Source organism: Corylus avellana, chromosome 9 (genome assembly GCF_965113065.1).
Source record: "Corylus avellana chromosome 9, dhCorAvel1.hap1.2, whole genome shotgun sequence".
Lineage (NCBI taxonomy): Eukaryota > Viridiplantae > Streptophyta > Magnoliopsida > Fagales > Betulaceae > Corylus > Corylus avellana.
In genome coordinates, this window is record NC_142498.1 from 3300912 (window position 1) to 3322872 (window position 21961).

The 21961-nt window shown below is 36.9% G+C and overlaps 2 protein-coding genes and 1 non-coding gene across 3 annotated transcripts; all 3 read left to right on the plus strand.

The window, feature by feature from the left end:
- Window positions 1-447: 447 nt before the first annotated feature.
- Window positions 448-5021, plus strand: LOC132189621 (uncharacterized). Its single transcript, XM_088510456.1, has 3 exons — window positions 448-1172; window positions 2195-2331; window positions 4600-5021. The coding sequence occupies exons 1-3, from the start codon at window positions 463-465 to the stop codon at window positions 5019-5021; spliced, it is 1269 nt and encodes a 422-aa protein (XP_088366582.1). The 5' UTR covers window positions 448-462.
- A 5225-nt stretch (window positions 5022-10246) lies between these two features.
- LOC148583586 (putative L-type lectin-domain containing receptor kinase S.5) lies at window positions 10247-12627 on the plus strand. The gene is made up of 4 exons (XM_088510457.1): window positions 10247-10349; window positions 11072-11274; window positions 11318-11801; window positions 12470-12627. The coding sequence occupies exons 1-4, from the start codon at window positions 10247-10249 to the stop codon at window positions 12625-12627; spliced, it is 948 nt and encodes a 315-aa protein (XP_088366583.1).
- A 1392-nt stretch (window positions 12628-14019) lies between these two features.
- LOC148583587 (small nucleolar RNA snoR100) lies at window positions 14020-14131 on the plus strand. Its single transcript, XR_015909262.1, has one exon. It is a non-coding gene; the product is annotated as a small nucleolar RNA snoR100 (small nucleolar RNA).
- Window positions 14132-21961: the final 7830 nt, after the last annotated feature.

The following is a 21961-nucleotide window of genomic DNA, read 5'->3' on the forward strand; positions in this document are numbered from 1 at the left end:
ATTAAGAGAGCATATAGTGAAGAGAGCCATAGAAGGGAAGTTCATAAAAGCACCAGGAGTAATATTAGTTGTCACTCTGCATAAACTACAGATGCCACAAGCAGGCCTATCACTTGAAGCCACGTACAAAAGATTTACATGAAAAGCATGCAAACACTTGAATGAAATTAAGTTATGAGACTTCTTTTGACATGGCTTGTCAGAGATGTATTGATTGAGATATAGACATTCTCATGATGCATACATATTGTCATACATCCATCCATCCACATAAAAGACTTATGCTTCTGCAGTTCTGCTAGCTATTGCTTCTTCCACATACATACATACATGCATACATTGTCATTGATGGTGTCGATGATCAGCGTGGAAGAGCTCCACCTCTACCACAAAATTGACAGAGACATATTCTCTCGTCTTGTCACAAACTTTAACCGAGACCCTGCAGAATCCTTGGTTGTCATGGCTCTTTGGCTTTGGCTCGAAGACAAGAATTACCCAAACATTATTGTAAAAATGGTCGGGCTGCCTGATGCTCTTGTGGGTGCATTAGCAAATGAAGCTGTTTTATGCCTCAAGTGTCTAGAATCCAACCTTCCTCGCGCGGCTGCCGGTATTCCCCTAACTGCAGCACTTATGGAAAGAGACATATCTTTGCAAATGTTCACCCAAAACAAATTTTCTGCAATTACTGGGATAAAGAGTTTTCTCAACAACATTTGCTGCCATATTTTTACCGATATTCTACAACATGTTCTACCTCCTGCTGGCGCTAATTCACTAGCAAATCTGAACCACCCATTGTTTGGTGCCATCACAGTAGTACTTACGCCTGTGAGCAGTAGTACTGGTTTTTCTGCAGGAGGATTATGGGATTGGCAACCGGCCGATGGCCATGATGTGTCGGAGGACGACAGGACAATGTTTCTGACATTTTCACGAGGCTTTCCGGTGTTGGAAGAAGAAGTGAAGGAGCTTTTTACAGAGCTTTTTGGGGATTGTGTGGAAAGTGTGCAAATGGAGACTGTTCCTTCGAGTGAACAACCTTTGTATGCTCGAATGGTTTTGCGGTCTGTTACGTTTGTTGATCGAATGTTGAAGGGGAAACGCATATCAAAGTTTCGGGTCAATGGCAAACACATATGGGCTCGGAAGTATGAGCGCCGAGATCAGTAGATGTTTGCTGCTGCATGTTGTGTATTATCTTTGGAGGGAAAGAAATGGTAATGTTGATTTTGTTCTTTTCAGATAAATTTAGTTTCAGGATTCCAATCTTCCACTCTTAACATAGTTGTATGTTTGGGATAAGAATCCTCCCCGTTTCACTTGAAATTGAAGGAGTTCTGTTTTAGTTGTTTGAGGGCCGGTCGAGCTAGGTGAAATAGAATTTTATTAAAGTGAAATGAAGAAGATTCGTTTTACGGTTAAATTTTTGTTTTGTTGTATCGAATGGCATACATTGTGCCATGTCATTTAAAAATCTTAAATAACATGGCAATATATTTGCTATGTGACAAATATGAAATTTAATATGGACAATGAAATCATCCTCTCCATTTTACCTCATCTAGTGAAACCGTCATTCTTGTTTATATTAGTTTTGTTCTATGAATTTTATTCGTCCAAAAACATTGTTGAACCTGCTTCTTGACTCTTTTCGAGTCTACCAAAAAAATAATCTAAATCTTACACCAAGAATCTTTAACTCATGTGATTAGAAAACCTTCAAGTATAGTTAAATACGAATGTAAACACTAATTAACATCATGCATTAAAACAGTTTGTTAAAGCTAGGTTTTGCTCTGTACCATAATGGTAGAAGCTCTCCAAGCAAAGCCTCTAAGAAATACACCCCCCCCCCCTCTCTCTCTCTCTCCTCCTTTTCTCTTTCTCACTCTAAGGTTCGGGTGTCTAAAATATGTGAAATAATGATTTTCACTGGCACATCAAGAAACAAGCACATAGAAGTATGTTTCCAAAGTAAACAATTTGGTAGAGAGGGAAGCTCTAAAAAAACCTAGGGTTTTTTTCTTCAGCCATCTCCTCAGTGGGACTCTTTCCACCGCCTTGTGCAGCATTTCTGGGGACGAGGGAAAGGCCTTGCATTTTCCTTCCTCCCCTCCCCCAAACCTTTTTTTTTCCATGGTTTTTGTTGTTTTTCGTTTGTTTTTTTGTCTTCTTGTTTGTCTACCAGATCAGTTACTGCTCCTCAGTATCGCCTTCCTCCACCCTCGCTTTTCGTCATCCACGACCACTCCAATACTACTGTGCCGCCTGGCTTCTGCCATCCAGCCCCCACCACTCCTAGTTGTCGCCTGGGATATAGATCGGGTTTCAAAACCCGATCTACTTTTCCCTATCGATCCCATTGCCAAACGCGCTAGTCCACCTCCTCCTGCTGCTCCCTAGCTTTCTGTTGCAGCCAGCCGCTCTCTGTCCTGCCATCCACATGCCAGCGCGTGGTGTACACTCGTTGGCGCATGCATCTCACACGCCCCCCGGAAACCTCCAACCGCCTCTCCTCCCCTAGTGCTGCTATCCTAAGTGGTTTGTTTTTTTCTTGTATTTTTTCTATATTTTATGCTGTGTTTTGCTGTATTTTCTATTTTATGTGGGTTATTGTTTCCCTGATCTGATATGGTTTGATTTTGTGGAGGAAACTTTTGCTGTCGGTGTTCATCCTTCAACGGCTCTCATCTGGTTTTATGCAGTACCTTTCTTGTAACAACCTCTTAGTGGTGGTTGTTGCCTTCACCGCATGAGACTCTTTATCGAGTCCTTTTGCTACTTGTAACAGCCTTGTGTGGCCCTTAGAAAGGCTTGGCTTGTTTATAATTCTCATGGGATCATGAATGAAAACCATTGCCTACTGTCTATTATTATTACTGTCTTTATACTGCGTTTTCTATTTGTGTTTTGTTGTTGAGGTGCCCACTATTTTGTGGTTGTTAGATCCATTGTAACTCACTATCTGTTATTTGAATAGAAAAAAGAAAAAAAGAAGTGAACAATTGAAAATATCTCTAAGCTCCATTGTTTCACCCTTCGCTGTAAATGAACTCCATGATTGCACAAGTGGCCTAGCATAAGAGGTTAGGCATCACTTTAGACTAGACTAAAGTTTTGTCGGATCTAGATCCCCTGGAATTTTTAAAGAAATTCTAATTTTTGAACTTTCAGATCTAGACCATTAATTTTCATCCCAGAGTCATTATTCTGCCACATATCCCACTACTAATAAAATAATAATAAATTTTTAATGATATTAATGATATTAATAATCATCATTATTTTATTATTTTATTAATAGTGGGACATGTGGCATGATAATGACTCTTAAATGAAAATGAATGGCTTAGATCTGAAATTTCAAAAACTGAAATTCTCCTAAAAATTGCAGGGGATCTGAATCCAGTTTTGTCATTGTGGGGGCATGCATGGCCAATATGGAATTTCTTGATGAATAAATTTGAAGGGTAAGAAGGGTTGGTCAATATATATAATATACACCTTTGTATTGGTTTATAAAATATCTGGGTTAATTGTAGACCCTCTCTCTTTAATTTATTCAATATATTTATTTTATTATTTTTTCAGAAAGTGCCAATAAAAAAATAAAACTAGTATTGTATTTGACCGCTGAAGTGTTTTTTTTTTATTATTCTTTTTTGGGAAGGTACCAATAATTGTCGAAAAATATAAATTAATCTAGAGGTACCTTTCTTTTATCTTGATGATTCATTTGACAATAAATAATTAAAAAACTAGAATTAAAAATTTTAAAAATAATAAAAAATTAAAAAACTTAACCCTAAAAAAAAAAAATACAATTTATAGGATGGCCCGGCCACTACATTTTGGGCAATGGGGGTGGCTGGCCATCCCCATTTTGGCCATTGCCACCCCAAAGCTGTTCTAGGGGTGGTTCGGCCACCCCCTGAGGCTGGCTTGGGGTGGCCGAACCACTCCTAAGGCCTTACATATATTATTACACAAAACTAGTGCAAAAATTACATATATAGCAAAAAAACCTTAAGTAATCAATTTTTGCTATAGTACCATTTTGTTTGGTATAGTCCCTTGCGAACCTTTGCACTAGGGTTGAGCTCGAACATTTAGTGGTTCCCAGCGAACATTTGGTCAAAAGCTAATTTTTAATTTTTGGGGCTATTTTCAAATATGATTTTCACAAAAAGGGGAACACTTTTATAATTCTTTAAAATTATGGGGGTGTTCATTGATTTAAAACAAGTGATTATTATTAATAAATCATTTTCTTAAGGGTATTTTGGGGCATCACATTAGGCTTTTGGTGAATTTCATATATTAATATATGGAGCCAAAAACTCGCATTTCTTTGTCAGAAGCCAATTACTACTGGAGTGGATACAGCTTTCAAAAGCATACAAATTATGGAACTTAGTTAGATTTTTCTAATTATTCAAAACCCTTTTCTAAAATTTTACCTTTATTTCAGAAATAATCACCAAGAACAAAATAAGCTTCAAAAGTGATGACTATATATGCCCATGGGCTTTGTTTTATGCCTGCAATCAGCTAAAACCATGCTCTGTTTTTTGCTCCTCTCTGCCTTTGTAGCTCGAGCTTTTTCAAGCTCCCCGCTCGACCCTATCAGTTTCTCTTTGACCTCATTCAACAACGAAAGTTGCAGAAATGGGGAGCTTATTTGCATGGGTTCTGTGATTGCAGGCGATGGGTATTTGAGCATTACGCCGGACCCACAACAACAAGGCAATTCGAGCTCACCAACTCTGCCGCTCAACAAGGTTGGCCGGGTTCTGTACGCCCACCCTGTGCTTGCATGGCCGGCGTTATCTCAACCACCTTCACTGTTAGGATTTCTGCCTTCCCGAATTCCACCGGTGCCGGAGATGGAATGGCATTTGTTTTTGCACAAGATCATCGTCCTTTGGCGCCAGGTAGCTATGGCTCCTATCTCGGACTCCTTGACGGGTCTACAAAAGGTAACTCTATGTCCGCTACTTGTTTCAAAAGCTTAAATTAATAGAAAAAAAAAAAATCTCTCATTTGTAGGCTCAAATTCTTTTTAATAATAATAATTAAGGCGTCCCTAAGAGGTAACTTAATCGGTTGGGACCACGCCTAATAAAACGGAGGTCACTAGTTCGAATCCCCTTCCCCTCTTGTGCGGACATGTCAAAAAAAAAAAAAAAATAATAATTAAGGCACATGTGAACAAGATTCTAACTAAAAATCTTTATCGGTAAAAACGTAAATTTAATAATTTAATCAATACTTTAACGGATTGAATAGTAGCTATTCGTTCAAAATACCAATTAATTGCATATATTATGAAAACAAAATGTAGCGACTAAAAAAAATGTTAATTGGATTTGCACTATATTTTAAAAGGATTAGTCAAAATTAGAGTCAAAATTTGTTAGAGTCGCTTATATAATCTTAGTTTTATTTCGTATGTACAATGAATACCATATTTGATATATAATTGTTTTTATGGGATTCGGAGGAAAATAGCTAGTTCAAATTTTATTGAAATTCATGAAAGAAAGCAAAGAAAATTGCTTTTGGCGGAATGAAGTCTCAGCTTCGTTCTCATTGTATATATAGGCAAAGAGTTACAATTGTAATCAAGTTTGACAAACCCAAACTTGATACAAACTAGGAGACCTAATTCAATACAAATAAGTAAAACAAATACAACTAGAACACTAAAGAGAAGAGATAAGAACAACTATAAGGATAATACTAAAAGATAAGAACAACTATAAAACAGACTCTATTGGTTCCTTAACAGCCCCCCTCAAACGAATGGGAGGGGGAGTAACCATGAGTTTGTCTCTGAGGAAAAGAAATCGAGAGGAGGTAAGGCCCTTTGTAAAGATATCAGCACATTGATCTTGAGTTGGGATGTAGCTAGCACAAAGATCTTTGTGAAGAATTTTCTCACGGATGAAGTGGTAGTCAACTTCTATATGCTTGGTACGAGCATGGTAGATGGGATTAGAAGCTAAAGCAATAGCTCCTATGTTATCACACCAGAGTACAGGAGGATCATGGAGAGAAACTTGCAATTCTTTGAGTAGCATTCGAAGCCATGAGAGTTCAGCAGCTGTAATGGCCATTGCACGATATTCAGCCTCGGTACTAGATCTCGAGACAACAGGCTGCTTCTTGGCATGCCAAGATACTAAGTTGGAGCCGAAGAAAACACAATACCCTGTAGTGGATCTGCGATCAAGAGGATCCCCTGCCCAGTCAGAGTCACAGTATGCCTGAAGTTGAAGAGGACCTGAAGTGAAGTGAAGGCCATGATCTGGTGTGCCTTTGAGATACCTTAGAACTCTTTTAGCAGCCTTCATATGTTCTGTAGTTGGACAATGGAGAAATTGACACAATTGATTGACAGTGTAGGCTATGTCAGGTCTTGTGAGTGTGCAGTATTGTAGAGCTCCAATGATATGACGATAGGTTGTGGGATCTGGTAGAGTATCACCATCAAGCTTGGTGAGCTTCTTGCCTGAAGTGCAGGGTGCGGCATAGGGCTTTGCTCCAAGCATTTGCACGCGATCAAGTAAATCAATAATGTATTTACCTTGATTTAGATGCAAGCCAGTTTTGTCACGAAGGACATGGATGCCTAGGAAGTATGAAAGGCAACCAAGATCTTTCAACTTAAATTCCATTTGAAGGCCGTGGATGAGAGTCTCCATGATAGATGAATCTGTACCTGTTACTATGATATCATCAACATATATCAGTATGTAAATATGAACAGAGCCTTGATGAAGCATAAAAAGAGAGGTATCTACTAAGGATCCAACAAAACCAAGATGGAGAAGAGCTTGTGACAATCTATGAAACCAAGCTCGTGGGGCTTGCTTTAGACCATAGAGGGCCTTTTTGAGCTTACAAACATGATCTGGAAAAGCTGCATCAACAAAACCAGTAGGCTGCTCCATGAGGACTTCTTCATTCAAGTAACCATGAAGGAAGGCATTAGAGACATCCAATTGCTTGAGGGGCCAATTGTAGTGGATTGCTAAGGATAGTAGGATCCGTATAGTGGCTGGTTTTATAACTGGACTGAAGGTTTCAGTGTAGTCAATACCATCTCTTTGTTGGAAACCCTTGGCCACTAGTCTTGCCTTGTATCTTTCAATAGTGCCATCTGATTTTTCCTTTAGCCGAAAAACCCACTTATTCTTGATGATGTTTCGATGTGAAGGTCTAGGGCAGAGAGACCAAGTACCATTGTCAACTAAAGCTTGAAGTTCACTTTCCATTGCAGCAAACCATTTAGGGTTAGAAACAGCCTGAGCAAATGTGGTAGGGATAGAAGGCAAGGGTGTAGCATGAAAGGATTTTAGTGGATGCTTGGTTGATTTTAAGGATAGGAATAGCTGATAGTTTGGAAAAGACTTAGGTTTGGAGTTTCCAGTCATAGATCTTGTGACAATATGAGGAGAGGCTGGTTCAGTAGGTGCAGGCAAAAGCTGAAGTAAGGATTGATCTAGGTGGGGGATAGGATCAGGGGTAGGTGGTAGTAATTCGGCAGTAGGGGTAGTCAGGGGAGTGTTTAGAATAGGTACTTGTGCTGGGGAAGGCAAGGTGATTGGGGGTGAGGTCTGAACAGTATTAGAGTCAGAATTATTCATAGAGTAAAAATGAGAATGATCAAGAACAATACCTGTAGGGGAAGGATCTGATCCGTTAGGGGATGAAGATGCTGCTCTATTCTGTGCAGGGAACACCAATTCATCAAAAATAACATGTCTAGAGACATATACACGATTGGAGATGGGATCAAGGCACTTGTAACCCTTTTGGTGGGTACAATATCCAAGGAAGATACATTGTTTGCTTCTGAATTCCAATTTGTGTTTGGCATAGGGTCTTAAGAGAGGATAACAAGCACAACCAAAAGTTTTTAAAAAGGTGTAGTCTGGCTCCTTATTGTATAGTTTGGTGAAAGGACTTGAATTTTGGAGAGTAGGGGTAGGCAATCTATTGATGAGATACACGGCAGTACTGACAGCTTCAACCCAGTATTTAGAAGAAAGGTGGGATTGAGCTAGGAGACTAAGACCAGATTCAATGATATGCCTATGTTTTCTTTCTGAAACTCCATTTTGTTGAGATGTATGTGGACATGTGACTCGATGAAGAACACCATGTGTTGACAGAAATTTAGTAAAGTTATGAGAGGTGTATTCACCACCCCCATCTGTTTGAAGTTGTTTAATTTTGAGGGAAAATAAATTTTCTATCAAGCACTTGAATTTAACAAAGGTTTCAAAAACATCTGATTTGAGTTTTAGAGGAAATAGCCAGGTGTATCTAGAGAAATCATCAATAAAGATAACATAACATTTGCTTCCATTGATTGAAGATAAAGGAGAAATCCATACATCACTATGAATAAGCTCCAATGGAGCAGTGGTAATACGACTTGACTCAATAAAGGGTAATTTTTTGCTCTTTCCTAATTGACATGAAACACAAATAGATTGACTCGACTTAACTGAAGACACAGGAAGGTAGTAGTTGTGAAGCAGATGCTGCAAGATTTGATGACTTGGATGCCCTAAGCGGTTGTGCCAAACTGAAGAAGACACCCTGATCCCAATTTGCGCAGTAAATGCTCTGACTTTATTTTTGGTGAAGTGTTGTAGCCTTAATGGGTAGAGACCATCTTCACTTGCCCCTTGTAGGAGGATCTTCCCTGTGAGGTTGTCCTTAATCAAGAAATAGGTATCAGTTAGTTTAAAATGGCAATTATTGTCACGACAAAATTTATTTATTGAAAGTAAATTTGTTGTAGCATCAGGACAATGTAAGATATTTTTAAGATGTAGGAGTTGATTTGAGCGAAGAAAAGAGGAAGAGCCAGTGTGGGAGATACCAAGTCCATTACCATTACCTACTGCTACTGTCTCATTACCCTGATATGGTTGCTGCAGAGTTAGATTTTCCAAGTCATTAGTGATGTGAGTATTGGCTCCACTGTCAGCAAGCCATTCATCTTCATCTTGTAGATCGTTGGATTGGGAAACCATTGCAGCAAGTTCAGATGGTGGATGTCGTCCTTGGAATGAATAATCCATGCGATGAAAGCAGTCCAATGCTTGATGATTGGAGCGGCCACATATCTGACAAAGAGGTTTGTTGGATGAGAGGATGCCAGGTTGAGAATTTCTCCTTGTAGTGTAGTTATTTCTCCTTGGAGTGTAGTTGTTGGGAGAATTGCTTCTTGGAGTGTAGTTGCTAGTGCTTCCAGTAATAGTTTTTCCTTGGGAGAAAGCAGGGGTTGGGAGTATACCAGGAGATCCGTTGAAAGTCTTCTTTGAGGGATAGGAATTTCTGTAATTGGAGAAATGTTTCCTTTGGTTGTTGAATCTTTGTTTGTAACCTGGCTTCTGAGCAGTCATGGCAAAGGATTGTGGTTCATCAATGGCAGCCTGATGTTCAATGAGTTGCTCGTGTCCAAGTAATTCAGACTGAAATTCTTCAAGAGACATAGTGGTATTCTTTGTTATCATGGAGTAGGTCATGACAAAAGAATTGTAGTTGGAGCTTAATCCACCAATGATGTAGGATACAAGGTCATCATCGGTGATGGGGCTGCCGGCGATAGCTAGCTGGTCAGCCAAGGATTTTGCACTTCGAATAAAGGTAACACATGGATTATTACCTTGTCTGAGAGTCTGAAGTTGGCGTCTCAATTGAGTGACGTGAGACCTTGATGGAGAAGCATAACGAGTGGCAAGGGTTTTCCATACTTGATTGGAGGTTTTACACCCATAAATAGTAGGCACAAGTGGAGCAGTTAAGGTTGCAATGAACCAACTGAGAATACATTGGTCTTTCTTTTCCCAGAGAATATATTCTGGATTTGGGACATCAGGAGTAGTTTTGTCCGGAGAAGATGGAATAAGCTTTGGTGGGCATGGCTCAGAGCCATCAACAATGCCCATCAAGCCGTTAGTTTTGAGGATGGGCTTAAATTGAAATACCCATCCGAGATAGTTGCTGTCATCGAGCTTGGATTGACAGAGATGCGCAATGTTTGGCATTGTGAAGGATAGAGCAGCGTCGCTGGATTGCGTCATGAGTGCAGTATCAAGGACACGGCAAGGAGATGCGGCTATGGTCTAGTGCGGCAAGGAGAAGAACAACAATGAGGCTGTAATTTGGTGCAGCAAGAAGAAAGAAAGTAGGTGCGGCAATCTGGTGCAGTGCGGCAATGTTGGTGCAGTACAGCAGGTGCGGCAAGAGAAAAGGTGATCTGAGGGCAGCAAGAAGAGCTGCGAATTTGCCTGGAGAAGAAGCTGATTCCGTTGAAGAAGGCCCAAAAATTTGAGAGGGTCAAGGATCTTATTGAGAGGGGTATGAACCGTAAGGCTCTGATACCATGAAAGAAAGCAAAGAAAATTGCTTTTGGCGGAATGAAGTCTCAGCTTCGTTCTCATTGTATATATAGGCAAAGAGTTACAATTGTAATCAAGTTTGACAAACCCAAACTTGATACAAACTAGGAGACCTAATTCAATACAAATAAGTAAAACAAATACAACTAGAACACTAAAGAGAAGAGATAAGAACAACTATAAGGATAATACTAAAAGATAAGAACAACTATAAAACAGACTCTATTGGTTCCTTAACAATTCAAACAGTTTAAGAAAGGAGAGTTACAGAGCCCATTTGTGGCACACAGCCTAAGTGCGAAACTCACCTGTTTGGGGCTATCTTTAGTTACTCGAATTTCACTACAATCTAATTTTAAGGATCGTTGTTAATTTTTAGATGGATTAGGGATTTTAGTAATTAGATGCTCAAATTACTAGCAATTTGGACCGTTATTATGAGGGAGAGCCGATAACTTAATAAAGAAAAAAATATTGACTAGTAGATAGCACAAACATTTAGTATTCTCAAATTCTATTTTGTCACATAATATATGGATTGATCACCCATTGTTACCTTTCTAATACTGATTAGAGATAAATTTTCTACAAAATCTTACACTAGAACATAAATTTTTTTTTTTGCTATCATATAAATGCAGGTGGTGTATTTCAACAACTAGCTGTGGAGCTGGACACCTTCCAGAATGAATTCGACCCGGATGAAAACCACATTGCCATTGACACAACAAGCATCACAAATCCAGTTGCAGCAATGAGCCTCAACAACGCCGGCATCGACCTCAAAAGTGGAAGAGATATCAAGCTCAAAATTGATTATAATGGTTGGAAAAACATGTTCCATGTTTCTGTCGGATATTCTGGGACCCCCTGCTGACCGTTCTCAGCCATCCAATAATCATGTCCGATGCAGTTCCCGGCTCCGTCTTCGTCGGCTTCACCGCCGCCACCGGGAGACTCTCGGAGAGCCATCATGTCATCGATTGGATTTCACATCAGTGCCGCTGCCATTCTCTTCCCTCAACAAAAAGCTTGAAGATGACAAAATCAAGACCGTGTTCATTGTTGTTACTCCCATTTTGTTGGGTTTGTTGACTTTAGTGGCTTGCATTTGCATCCTTCCATTAGTTCTAAGAAAGATGAAGAAGAAAAGTCAGAGGATTAGGAAGAGGGAGGATATAGAAAGTCAATCGAGGAGTGCTGCAAATGTTCCTAAGATGTTCACCTACAAGCAGCTCTCAAAGGCTACTCAAAACTTCAGAAAGGAAAACCTGTTGGGCAGGGGTGGATTTGGGAGTGTATACAAAGGTGTCCTCCAGGATCCTCTGAAGACCATTGCTGTCAAGAAGATTTCAGCAACCTCAAAACAAGGTTTGTTCTACTTCTGTTTGATTGTTTTTTGATTAATTATATGGGTTTAGTAAAAAGTACTATCCTGAGTGGATCATGACCATTTGAGAGAAGTTCTGAAATCATACATCAACATGTGGTTTTTTCCTCTGTTTTCCCATAATTCATGGCTTACTAGAACTAGGGCATTCTATATAAAATGTCAATCATGAACTAATCAATCTCTAATGTCACTGCTTCCACCATTCAGCATTAACTCCTGGGTTTTTATTGTTAAATCACAACTTCTCTGATCTCAACTCTGATTCTATGTTAAATCACTACGGATTCTAAAAGCTTAAGCTAACATGAATTGATTGATTTAATCATTTAATTTATATTCTAACATTCCGCTCACGTGTGGGTTCAAACTCCACCTTAATTAGTAAAGTCCAACACCTTGAATATTTAACTTTCATTTGTTATTTCATCCAATGGGACTGGTTTTCATTGCACTTGATAGTACGCCTAGCATTTCTTTTGATTGAAATGGGATATGAACGATGAAGACAAGGTTCGAATTCATGACCGTTGGCTCTAATACTATGTTGAATTGATAGGAAATGATTAATTTAATTATCTAATTGATATTTTTGAACCTCCATAAATTATCCCAAATAATTCCTACATTTGTCATCTGTTATAAATAGGTGAAAGGGAGTACATGGCAGAAATATGCACAATTGGGCGTCTGAGGCATAAAAACATTTTGCAACTCCACGGCTGGTGCCATGAGGAGGTGCATCTCCTCCTGGTGTATGAATACATGCCAAACGGCAGCCTGGATCGTTTCATTGGAACAGGATGATTTCTTGACTGGAAAACCAGGCGCAAGATATTAACAGGCTTGGCTTCTGCATTATTATTTTATGTAGCTCAAATGGCAAGTCATTTAAAATGTGTTACATTAGCCGGTGATAAATGGGTGAGAAGAGTAACATTACAATTGTCGTAATCTTATAGGTTCTTAATATTCAAATCCTAATCTTATGATCCGTTTCATTCACTGATTTTTTTATTATGTGCCTTGTTGATTTAAATGATTATCTAGTTGTTATAACTAGTGGATACAACTTTGATAAGAGAGCAAAATCTCAAGGGTTAAACACCACCTATAATAAAGAACTTAAATGATGCAAGAATCTGTTTGTTTGTAACTTTGCATTCTTATTTTCGTTTTGGATGTATTGTTTGGGAGTTAACCCATTTTTCGGTTTTTTATTGGTTAGGATTCCCTACTCTCTCTTCTTTTCGGATCAAGAGTGATAAAGATCCTCCATTGTGATCATTTCCTGAATTCAGTTAGAAAAAAAAAAAAAAAAAAAATTGATGCAAGAATCTTATGAGAGATTAATATGGCGCAAAATCAGCTGTTAAGAAAAACAATTTCCTTCACAAGTGAACCTAAAATAGAACTTAATTTTTCTAAAACAACTTAACAGATATCGTTCAAAATTGTAGACATAAGTAAAAACAATTATTGTTTTGGTGCTCAAATTTTCCAAATAGTTTTAATTATAAGTAGAGAGGACCCCAGAGTAAAGGATTTTTTTTTTTTTTTGAAAGAGAAAACATTTCATACTCATTTATTGATAAAAGGTCTTGAGCAAGAACTCTTACAAACAGAACAAAAAGCTCTAAACCAAATCATAGCCGAAGCTAAAGTTACAGTCATCAACCAATCAGGCTAAACAAAGGCAACAACATTTGCTAAGCCATGACTATTCATCAGGTTTAAGATCAGATCTGCACCAAACAGACACCATCTAATGCATATGTAGCACTTATTCTTTGGCCCTGAGAGCAAAGAATTCCCATGCATAGAAAGCGCTTATTATAAAAATTTGGTTTTGGGTCATTTGGCCACATGGGTGGCTGAATCATCCCCATAGGTCTTGGGGCAGGAGGGATGGAATGAGGGGAGGTCAAATTTTAGTTTTTACTTTTTAGTTAATTGGCCCTTACCCAAGCTAGAACAAAAATTGGCCCCTACCCAAAATGTACTTTTGGCCCTACTTATTACATTTTTTGTTCTTACCCAAAAAATTGTTGCTTGAACTCATTGTAGTCTCATCTCAAAGTTGCTGCTTTGAGATTCGTATGATTTTCAATCCGGGTTCGGATCCGGATCTTTAGTTTGTATTTTTTTATTTATTTTATTTTTACTAGTTTTGTATCCATGGAGGTTGGTAGGAATAGTCTATGCAAGATACCCGTACAATACATGGAGTTCATGGGTCAACATGCCTGCTCCATCTGATGCCTTATTGCTTATTGGCTTTGATTTGGGGGCCTGGTTGTGGCTCACATATTTATTCTCTTTCTTTTTATAAATATTTTTTTGTCATAAAAAGGGCATGCAGGGGAGATTAATTGTGACTATTCTAACTAGATGTGACTATAGTAACATTTATCCATTAGAGGAGTCGCATAAGAAGGGCCCAAATAGTATGAACCGCAATAGCTTCTTCAAGTTTAATTGAGTCATATTTTGACACAGCCTTGCCAGGGCATCAATGAAAAACAATGTGGTTTACACTAATCAGACATAAAGATTCGAAACCATGCCCTAATGTGTATCTAACCACTTTAGGAATTTCTTTTCGCCATTAGACCACTATCCTAAATGGTAAAAATAAATAAATTTTTGCCTCCCCCACTCCCCCACCCATTTCCTCTCCCCCCCCTCCCCCTCCCCTAAAATGATGCCTTGGCCCCTATCCATAATACTTTCTGGCTTTGTCCCTGGCCTTGGGGTGGCGACCCACCCCATTCTGGTCAAATGGGAGTGGCAGCCACTTCCAAATGGCTCATGAGAGTGCTTTTGGCCGCCCCCAAAAAAGTTACTAGAATGTTTAGGATATTTGTCATAACATTAATTTACATTTAAAAATGAGGCATGATAAAGGCACAATTTTGGCCAAATTTTTCTCTTATGTGGTCAATTTTTTTAAAAAACAAAATAAAAAATAAAAAAAAATTCTGAAGCAATAATATCCTATGTGGTCATTTTTTTTATACTTGGTATTTTTTTTTCTAAGAAAAATTGTATTTTTCTTCATAATAATCACCATTCTTTTTTTTAAATGACCATTGTTATGAAGAAAAAGATCATTTTTTTTAAAAAATACCCAATAAAAAAGGTCATTATTATGAAGAAAAATATAATATATATTTTTTAAAATACAAAATAAAAAAAAGGACCACATAGGATGGTTATTGCTTCAGAATTTTTTTTCATTTTTCATTTTCGTTTTTTAAAAAATAAAAAATAAGAGAAAAGTTGGACCAAAGTTATGCCAAAAAATTGTGCTTTTATCATTTCTCTTTAAAAATTGAGAAAAATGAAATTCTACTGTTTCTACACAACGTCGGAATATATAAAGGGTAATTGAAATTTTTTTTCAACTAGGAATATATATAGCTCAGAAATTTGTTAATATACTTGAATGTTATTTAAATACTAACCAGCTCATTATATGAACCTTTAGGCAAAGCAATAAATATCTAAAGATTTCCATAACAAAGAAAAAAACTGACCTGGCTTTACTAGGGACAATCCAAATCAAAGAAAAATGTAATTGTCCATCCAAGACATATTGCTAACAACATCAAAATTCCTGATTCTCTCAAGAGTTCAATAACAAATCATCACAGGACACAGGATTATATATTATATGTTCTAAAACCGGAAACAGATCTAACCCAAAACCAAATCTCAGTATCAAGAAACAAATTAAGCCATCTAATCTCATCCTAATTACCAACAAAGGCATATAAATATAACTATGAATAATGCTAGAGACTATCGTTTTATTCTCCTAAAGTTGATGTGACTTTTAAAATCACTATTGGATTAAAATTCAATATGTGATATATCTCAAATTCAATGGTGATTTTAAAAGTTACATTAAGACTACATTTGTTTTGAAGTAAAAATCACCTTTTAAGATTATGTTTAAAATCACTTGAAAAATGATTTTTTGGAAAACATTTTATGGTGTTTGGCGCGTATGAAAAATCACAATATATATATATATATATATTCATTCAATCATATTAAACTCTAAATTACGAAAATGTCTCGACCAAGTCTTGGAGGTGTCTTAACTGAGTCCTTGGGATTCCACTGGGATTTGGCCAGGACCAAATTGGGACAATGCCAAGACCCGATCGGGACCCTCTGTGACCCACCCAGGACCTCACCGAAGCCTATCCAGGACCCGACTGGGATCCCGCATTTTTTTTGTATACGCCAAATATCGAAAAATGTTTTACAGGAAAATGTTTTCAGTCAAAAATATTTTTTGACGTCGGGTCCCTAGCAAGTGTCAGCGAGGTCTTGGTTGGGTCTTGGTGGGGTTCCGATTGAGTCTCGACGAGGTCTTGGGTCGGGTCCTTGCATGGTCCCAATCAGGTCTTGTCGGGGTTCTGAGTAGGTCCCGGTCAAGTCATGGTGAGGTCCCGGGCGAATCCTAGTAGGGTCCTGGTCAAGTCTTGGCAAGGTCCCGGTCAAGTCCTGGCGGGTCCTCGGGCGAGTCCAGGTGGGTCTTGGGCAGGTCCCAAGCAAGTCCCATGCAGGTCTCGGTGGGGTGTCGGGCAGGTTTGGTCGAGTTCTGAGCGGGTCTTGGTGGGTCTCGGTGGGGTCTCAACTGGGTCTGTTGACTTGAGAATGAGATGCTCAAACTCGAAAAATGGTTTACGATTATCAAAAATAGAAACCAAACACCGGAAAAAATGGAAAACATTTTATGGAAATCATTTTACACTGAAACAAACAGAGGCTAACATTGGGAGGATAAAAAGAGGAAAAAAAGATGGTTTCTAACATTACTCTATAAATACCGCTTTAGGGCCGTAAATGAGCCGAGCCAAGCTTTGGCAAACTCGGATCGACTCGTTTAGGAGGAATAATAAACGAGCCAAGCTTGAGCTCGAGCTGAGCTAGGTAAACCTCAACTCGATTCGGCTCGTTTAAAATTTTTGGAAACTCGGGATCAAGCTCAAGCTCGACAACGGTGTAAATTCAAGCCAAGCCCTTATATAGCTCGAGTAACCCGCTAAAAACTTTGTGCGAGCTCAAGCTTGGCTAAAGCTACTTGGTTTGGATTTTTTTTTTTTTTAATAAATCATGACTTAGCTTTTATTATTAAAAAATTGATTTCTTCTTACCATTTAAAATTCAAATGGTTGAGAACCAAGGGCATTTTAGTGATTCCATTCACTACCTATTAGTTGGCAAACACTTAACCTTCAATTGTTTGGGCCATCTAATTTTGGATGTGGGACAAGGACAAGGACAAGGGCAAGGTTCACAAGCAACTGGATTGCCTATGTAAATGCTCACCCTTGGACGTACATGTCCAGGACATTGATGCTCTCCCTCATGCCCCGCCAAAACCACTCCATTTATTCCATCCGTACCTCACCTCATCGCCAAAACCACACATGCAGACAAAGAGAAAAATATCATGGCATGGCAGTTAATATATTTCTTATTTTCTTAAAGGTTCTCTGAGCAATCGAAACAGGCGTGGAAACAACCTTTACCTTTGGATTCTGCATGCTATATATATATATATATATATATATATTTGAAATTAAAATAGTCTAGATATTGATCAAAAGGAGTGCGTACGAAAGCAAAGAACGAGATGTCTTGTTGGAAGAATAAAAAATAAAGAAAACGAATTAACGAAAGGAAAATTAAAAAAATTAAATTTAGGATAAAGTTTACTTAACCCCTTCAAATTACTACCTTAATGACAATTTACCTCTCAAACTATTAATTGCGACAATTTACCCTTCAAACTACCAAAACAATGACAATGTATCCTCACTTTTAACAAAATGACAAAATTACCCTTACTAAAATAAAAACAAAAATACTATATAGAGGTAATTTCATCACTTTGCTAGTATTAGGGGGGTACATTGTCATTGTTTTGGTAATTTAGGGGGTAAATTGTCGCAATTGATAGTTTGTGGGTAGATTGTTATTGGGGTGGTAATTTGAGGGGATAAGTGGGCTTTACCCTTAAATTTATTATGTTATTTTTTTAATTTTTTTTGAGATGTCCACAAAGGAAGGGAGATGGAGATTCAAACTAATAACCTCCGCTTCATGAGCCGTGGTCTACAGCCAATTGAGCTACCCCTTGGAGAGTATTATGTTATTAAGTTAAGCAGCAAGAAAGGAACATTTCTTGATGTTACAATTAAAATTTATCTTAAAATCTTTTTATTAAGTTAATTAAATTTAATTGTTTAATTAAGATTATGGTGACGTGGAATGTCACCATGCAGAAACTTGAAGGATCGGGATCGAGAGTATTCTTAACGCACGACAAGATCGTTAGTGTATATACAAATGATACAATATATATAATATACTAACTTGGAAGTAAAGAATATTTATTTCAAATTAGTTTAGATTAACATTTAAATTCTAATGTTACAAAACAAGAAAACATGTTAAATCTCAAAATTAAATTAGGGTAACTAGTAAATATTATTCCAACTCAATCAAAATACAACTATTACATAAAGGTAAGATTCTCATCCATTTAGAGATTCTCATCCATTTAGCTTGTTCTCCGAACATTTCATTTTGCTTTGAAATTATTTCATAATCATGGTAGATTCATATACGTACTCTCTATTTATCAGATTGATCATGCTGGTAGATTTCCTAACACTCACAAGACATCAAAGCACACACAATCCCATATTATCGATCTCTAAAATACTTTAATATCATCAAACATACATGTTGTAAATGAGATTTAGATCGTATCACTATGTTATTCAAAGTGTTAGTTTATTAACTAACTAGTTAATATGTTAACTAATAGTTATACATACACATATACATATTAAATAGCCTATATAACATATACTACTTAATTACTATTATACGCATTTAAATTTAAAATTTTGTAATGTATTAATATATTTTGAATATATATATACAAGATCTATGAACGAGCTAACAAGTCGGACTAATGAGCCGGGCGATTACAACTTAAACGAGTCAAACTCAAGAGTTCCCGTTGAGTTTAATCGAGCGAGCCGTGTATGTGTTACTAGCTAATCGAGTGAGTTTCAACAATAACGAGCGAGCTTGTACAATGTCAAACTCGAGTTCGGGTCGAGTTTAACTGAGTGGGTATCGAGTGAACTGTCGAGTGTGTCGGCTCATTTATAGCACTAAATACCGTACATATTGTACTTTTCTACATGTTGAATGGTCCCTCTTATGTAGGAACACATGAGCTACAAAACAAAATCCTTTGTTTTCTAGTATAAAAGAAACGTATGGTGTGTGTGTGTTTTGAGTGACCAAAAAAAAAAAAAAAAAGGAGAAAAAAAAAAGAGGGCGGCGGCGCAGGAGAGAGAAAAAGAAAAAAGAAAAATGAAAAAGAAAAGGTTATTGTCTAACGACTTTTGTCTAATTTGCACAAAAATAAGTAAATTAATTCCCTTCTGTGTTTGAAATCGATGTTCAGCCCTACATTATGTTGTGAGTGCACTTGTGAGTGTTGTGTTTCACATTGAGAAAATATAAAATAAAAGAATGCTTAATATACTTAAGTGAACCTTAGCCCGTTAGTTTAAGCTTTTAGGCTAGAGTTTGTGTTCAATTATGTATATTAATGTATTGATAGCAATAAAGAATAAAATTCACAACTAGATCTTAAGGAATTTCTTAAATCCAGAAGCTTTACTAGATATGGTGCACTAAAAAGTTGAAACGAGCAAGAGAAATTTCATTGACGAATATTTTGATTTTTGTTTTTGCAAACAGGAGGCCAATTAATTTTCAAGTTCCAGAAAACCTTTTGGTAAAAAAGATTTGTATTTTGTTTTGTACTATAATAAGTTGACTAGTCCTGTGGGAGAGTATCATATGTTTGCAAATGTTTGTCCTAACGTATCCATGGTGGTCGAATAAAGTTGCAAGAGTACTTCTAAGAAAGAGATCACAAACAAGGTGGCAACCGCATATATGATTGGTGTTTAGTGGGATAATTAAAAGTAACGAAATTTGGCAAATAAAGTTTCATGAAAAAGTTAAGTGTGGTCAGTGGATCAGCAATGATGCAGACCATAATTATAAAAAGTAATAGCTTCACTAATAACCAGCTTAATTAGTCGTTAATCATCATCATCATCATATATATATATATAACAAAAATATTGTAAGAGGAAACCTCCACAATATATGTTTTTGCAGCAGATTATGCCTTGAGAACCTACAAATATTTTTTTGATTGATAAAAGAGATATTTCACTTGATTACTCTAAATTGCCTGAGATTGACAAACTAGATAAGTTATGGCTAGTAAAGGGTAATTAATTCATTCAACCAAAAATTGACCTCACCTTGCATCTTGTCCTTGGAAAGGGAAGGTAGCAATTGAGCTAGATTGCTAGAGTTCAATGGCCTTGACAAAATTATCAAATTACAGAAAATAGCTAGTGCTGCATACAAGAAAGTTAATCGTGATTAGTTGTCTTCCTTTTATAAACAACTTAAATTTGGGTCTTTTAGATATACAAGTTTTAAAGGTAAAGTTTACTTAACCCCCAAAACTACCACTCCAATGACAATCTACTCCTCAAACTATCAATTGTGACAATTTACCCCCCAAACTACCAAAACAATGACAATGTACCCCGGATTTTAACAAAATGACAAAATTACCCTTACTAAAAGAAAAAGAAAAATACTAAAATTTAATTTTTGGATAAAGTCCATTTAACCCTCTCAAACTACCACTCTAATGATAATCTACCCTTCAAATTATCAATTACGACAATTTACCCCCCAAACTACCAAAAATTGACAATGTACCCCCCAATGCTAGCAAAATGACAAAATTACCCATATAGAATTTTCAATAAGACAAAAATACCCTTAAAATTTTGAAAAAAATAAATAAATTTTAGTATTTTTGTTTTTATTTTAGTATGGGTAATTTTGTTAAAATTGGGGGTGGATTATCATTGTTTTGGTAGTTTAGGAGGTAAATTGTCGCAATTGATAGTTTGAGGGGTAGATTGTCATTGGAGTGGTAGTTTGAGAATGTTAAGTGGATTTTACCATTATTTTTTTTTTTCAAAATTTTAAGGTTATTTTTGTCTTATTGAAAATTATATAAGGGTAATTTCGTCATTTTGTTACCATTGGGGGGGGTTACATTGTCATTGTTTTGGTAGTTTGGGGGTTAAATTGTTGTAATTGATAGTTTGTGGGGTAAATTGTCAATTGGGCGGTAGTTTGAGGGGGTTAAGTGGATTTTACCTAAGTTTTAATCTTACATGAAATCATTGAAATGTGTAAACTTTAGAGACTATTTTCATTTTCAAACTTAAAACAGTGTTAAAACACCTATCCTTCCACATTTTAGGTCATGTTCCTTGGCTGTTTAACAAAGGAAATGCGACTATGGGAAGACCTTCGATGATTTTAATTTATATTTGCAATCTTTCTTGCTTTAAGTATGGTGTTCTTTAGAGTGACCTTTAAGAGTCTTGGGTTAGTATTGAATTTTGTTCGGGTAGGCTGTATTAAGAGAAAACATGATTTTGGGGTAAAACGATAGATTGTCCCGAAGAATAATCAATCGTTTTGGGAAGTAAAAGTAAGATTATGGTTTTTAGCGATTGATTAGGGTTTTGCTTAGAGTATGACTTATAGAAACGCGAAGTTTGATCTTTGATATATCCGAGGTCAATGTAAGTAATCACCCATGAAACCGTCATAAATAGTCCATTAGTCAATATGGCTATTTTTATATAAACTGTGCATTTTGATAGTCATGACTTTTACAAGTCTATGTTATGAGCCTATAACTAACGCTACAAATAATGTTTATAACTTCCTTTATATTCGTTGCTTATTGTTGTTACCATGTACAACAATGAAGAATAATATGGAATTAAAAAGAGAGAGTTGAAACACAGATTTACGTGATTCGGCAATGTGCCTACGTTCACATAGAGTGCAGCTGTATTTTACTATTAATGATTAAAGGTTATAACGTACATAACATATATATAAACCCTAATTGTATGGACGTATTTTGAAAATCCCTAAAATACCCCGTACTGTACCGTGGGGGTGCTGCCCCATACCC

Excerpts from the sequence above, each read along its gene's own strand:
- LOC132189621 (XM_088510456.1), top strand. The coding sequence starts at position 463 with ATGGCTCTTTGGCTTTGGCTCGAAGACAAGAATTACCCAAACATTATT. Across the intron at positions 1,173-2,194 it reads AAGTATGAGCGCCGAGATCA|ATCAGTTACTGCTCCTCAGT; the intron begins GTAGATGTTTGC and ends TTTGTCTACCAG. Across the intron at positions 2,332-4,599 it reads TCGCCTGGGATATAGATCGG|CTCGAGCTTTTTCAAGCTCC; the intron begins GTTTCAAAACCC and ends CTGCCTTTGTAG.
- LOC148583586 (XM_088510457.1), top strand. The coding sequence starts at position 10,247 with ATGTTGGTGCAGTACAGCAGGTGCGGCAAGAGAAAAGGTGATCTGAGG. Across the intron at positions 11,275-11,317 it reads GTTGGAAAAACATGTTCCAT|CCATCCAATAATCATGTCCG; the intron begins GTTTCTGTCGGA and ends GACCGTTCTCAG. Across the intron at positions 11,802-12,469 it reads TTCAGCAACCTCAAAACAAG|GTGAAAGGGAGTACATGGCA; the intron begins GTTTGTTCTACT and ends TGTTATAAATAG.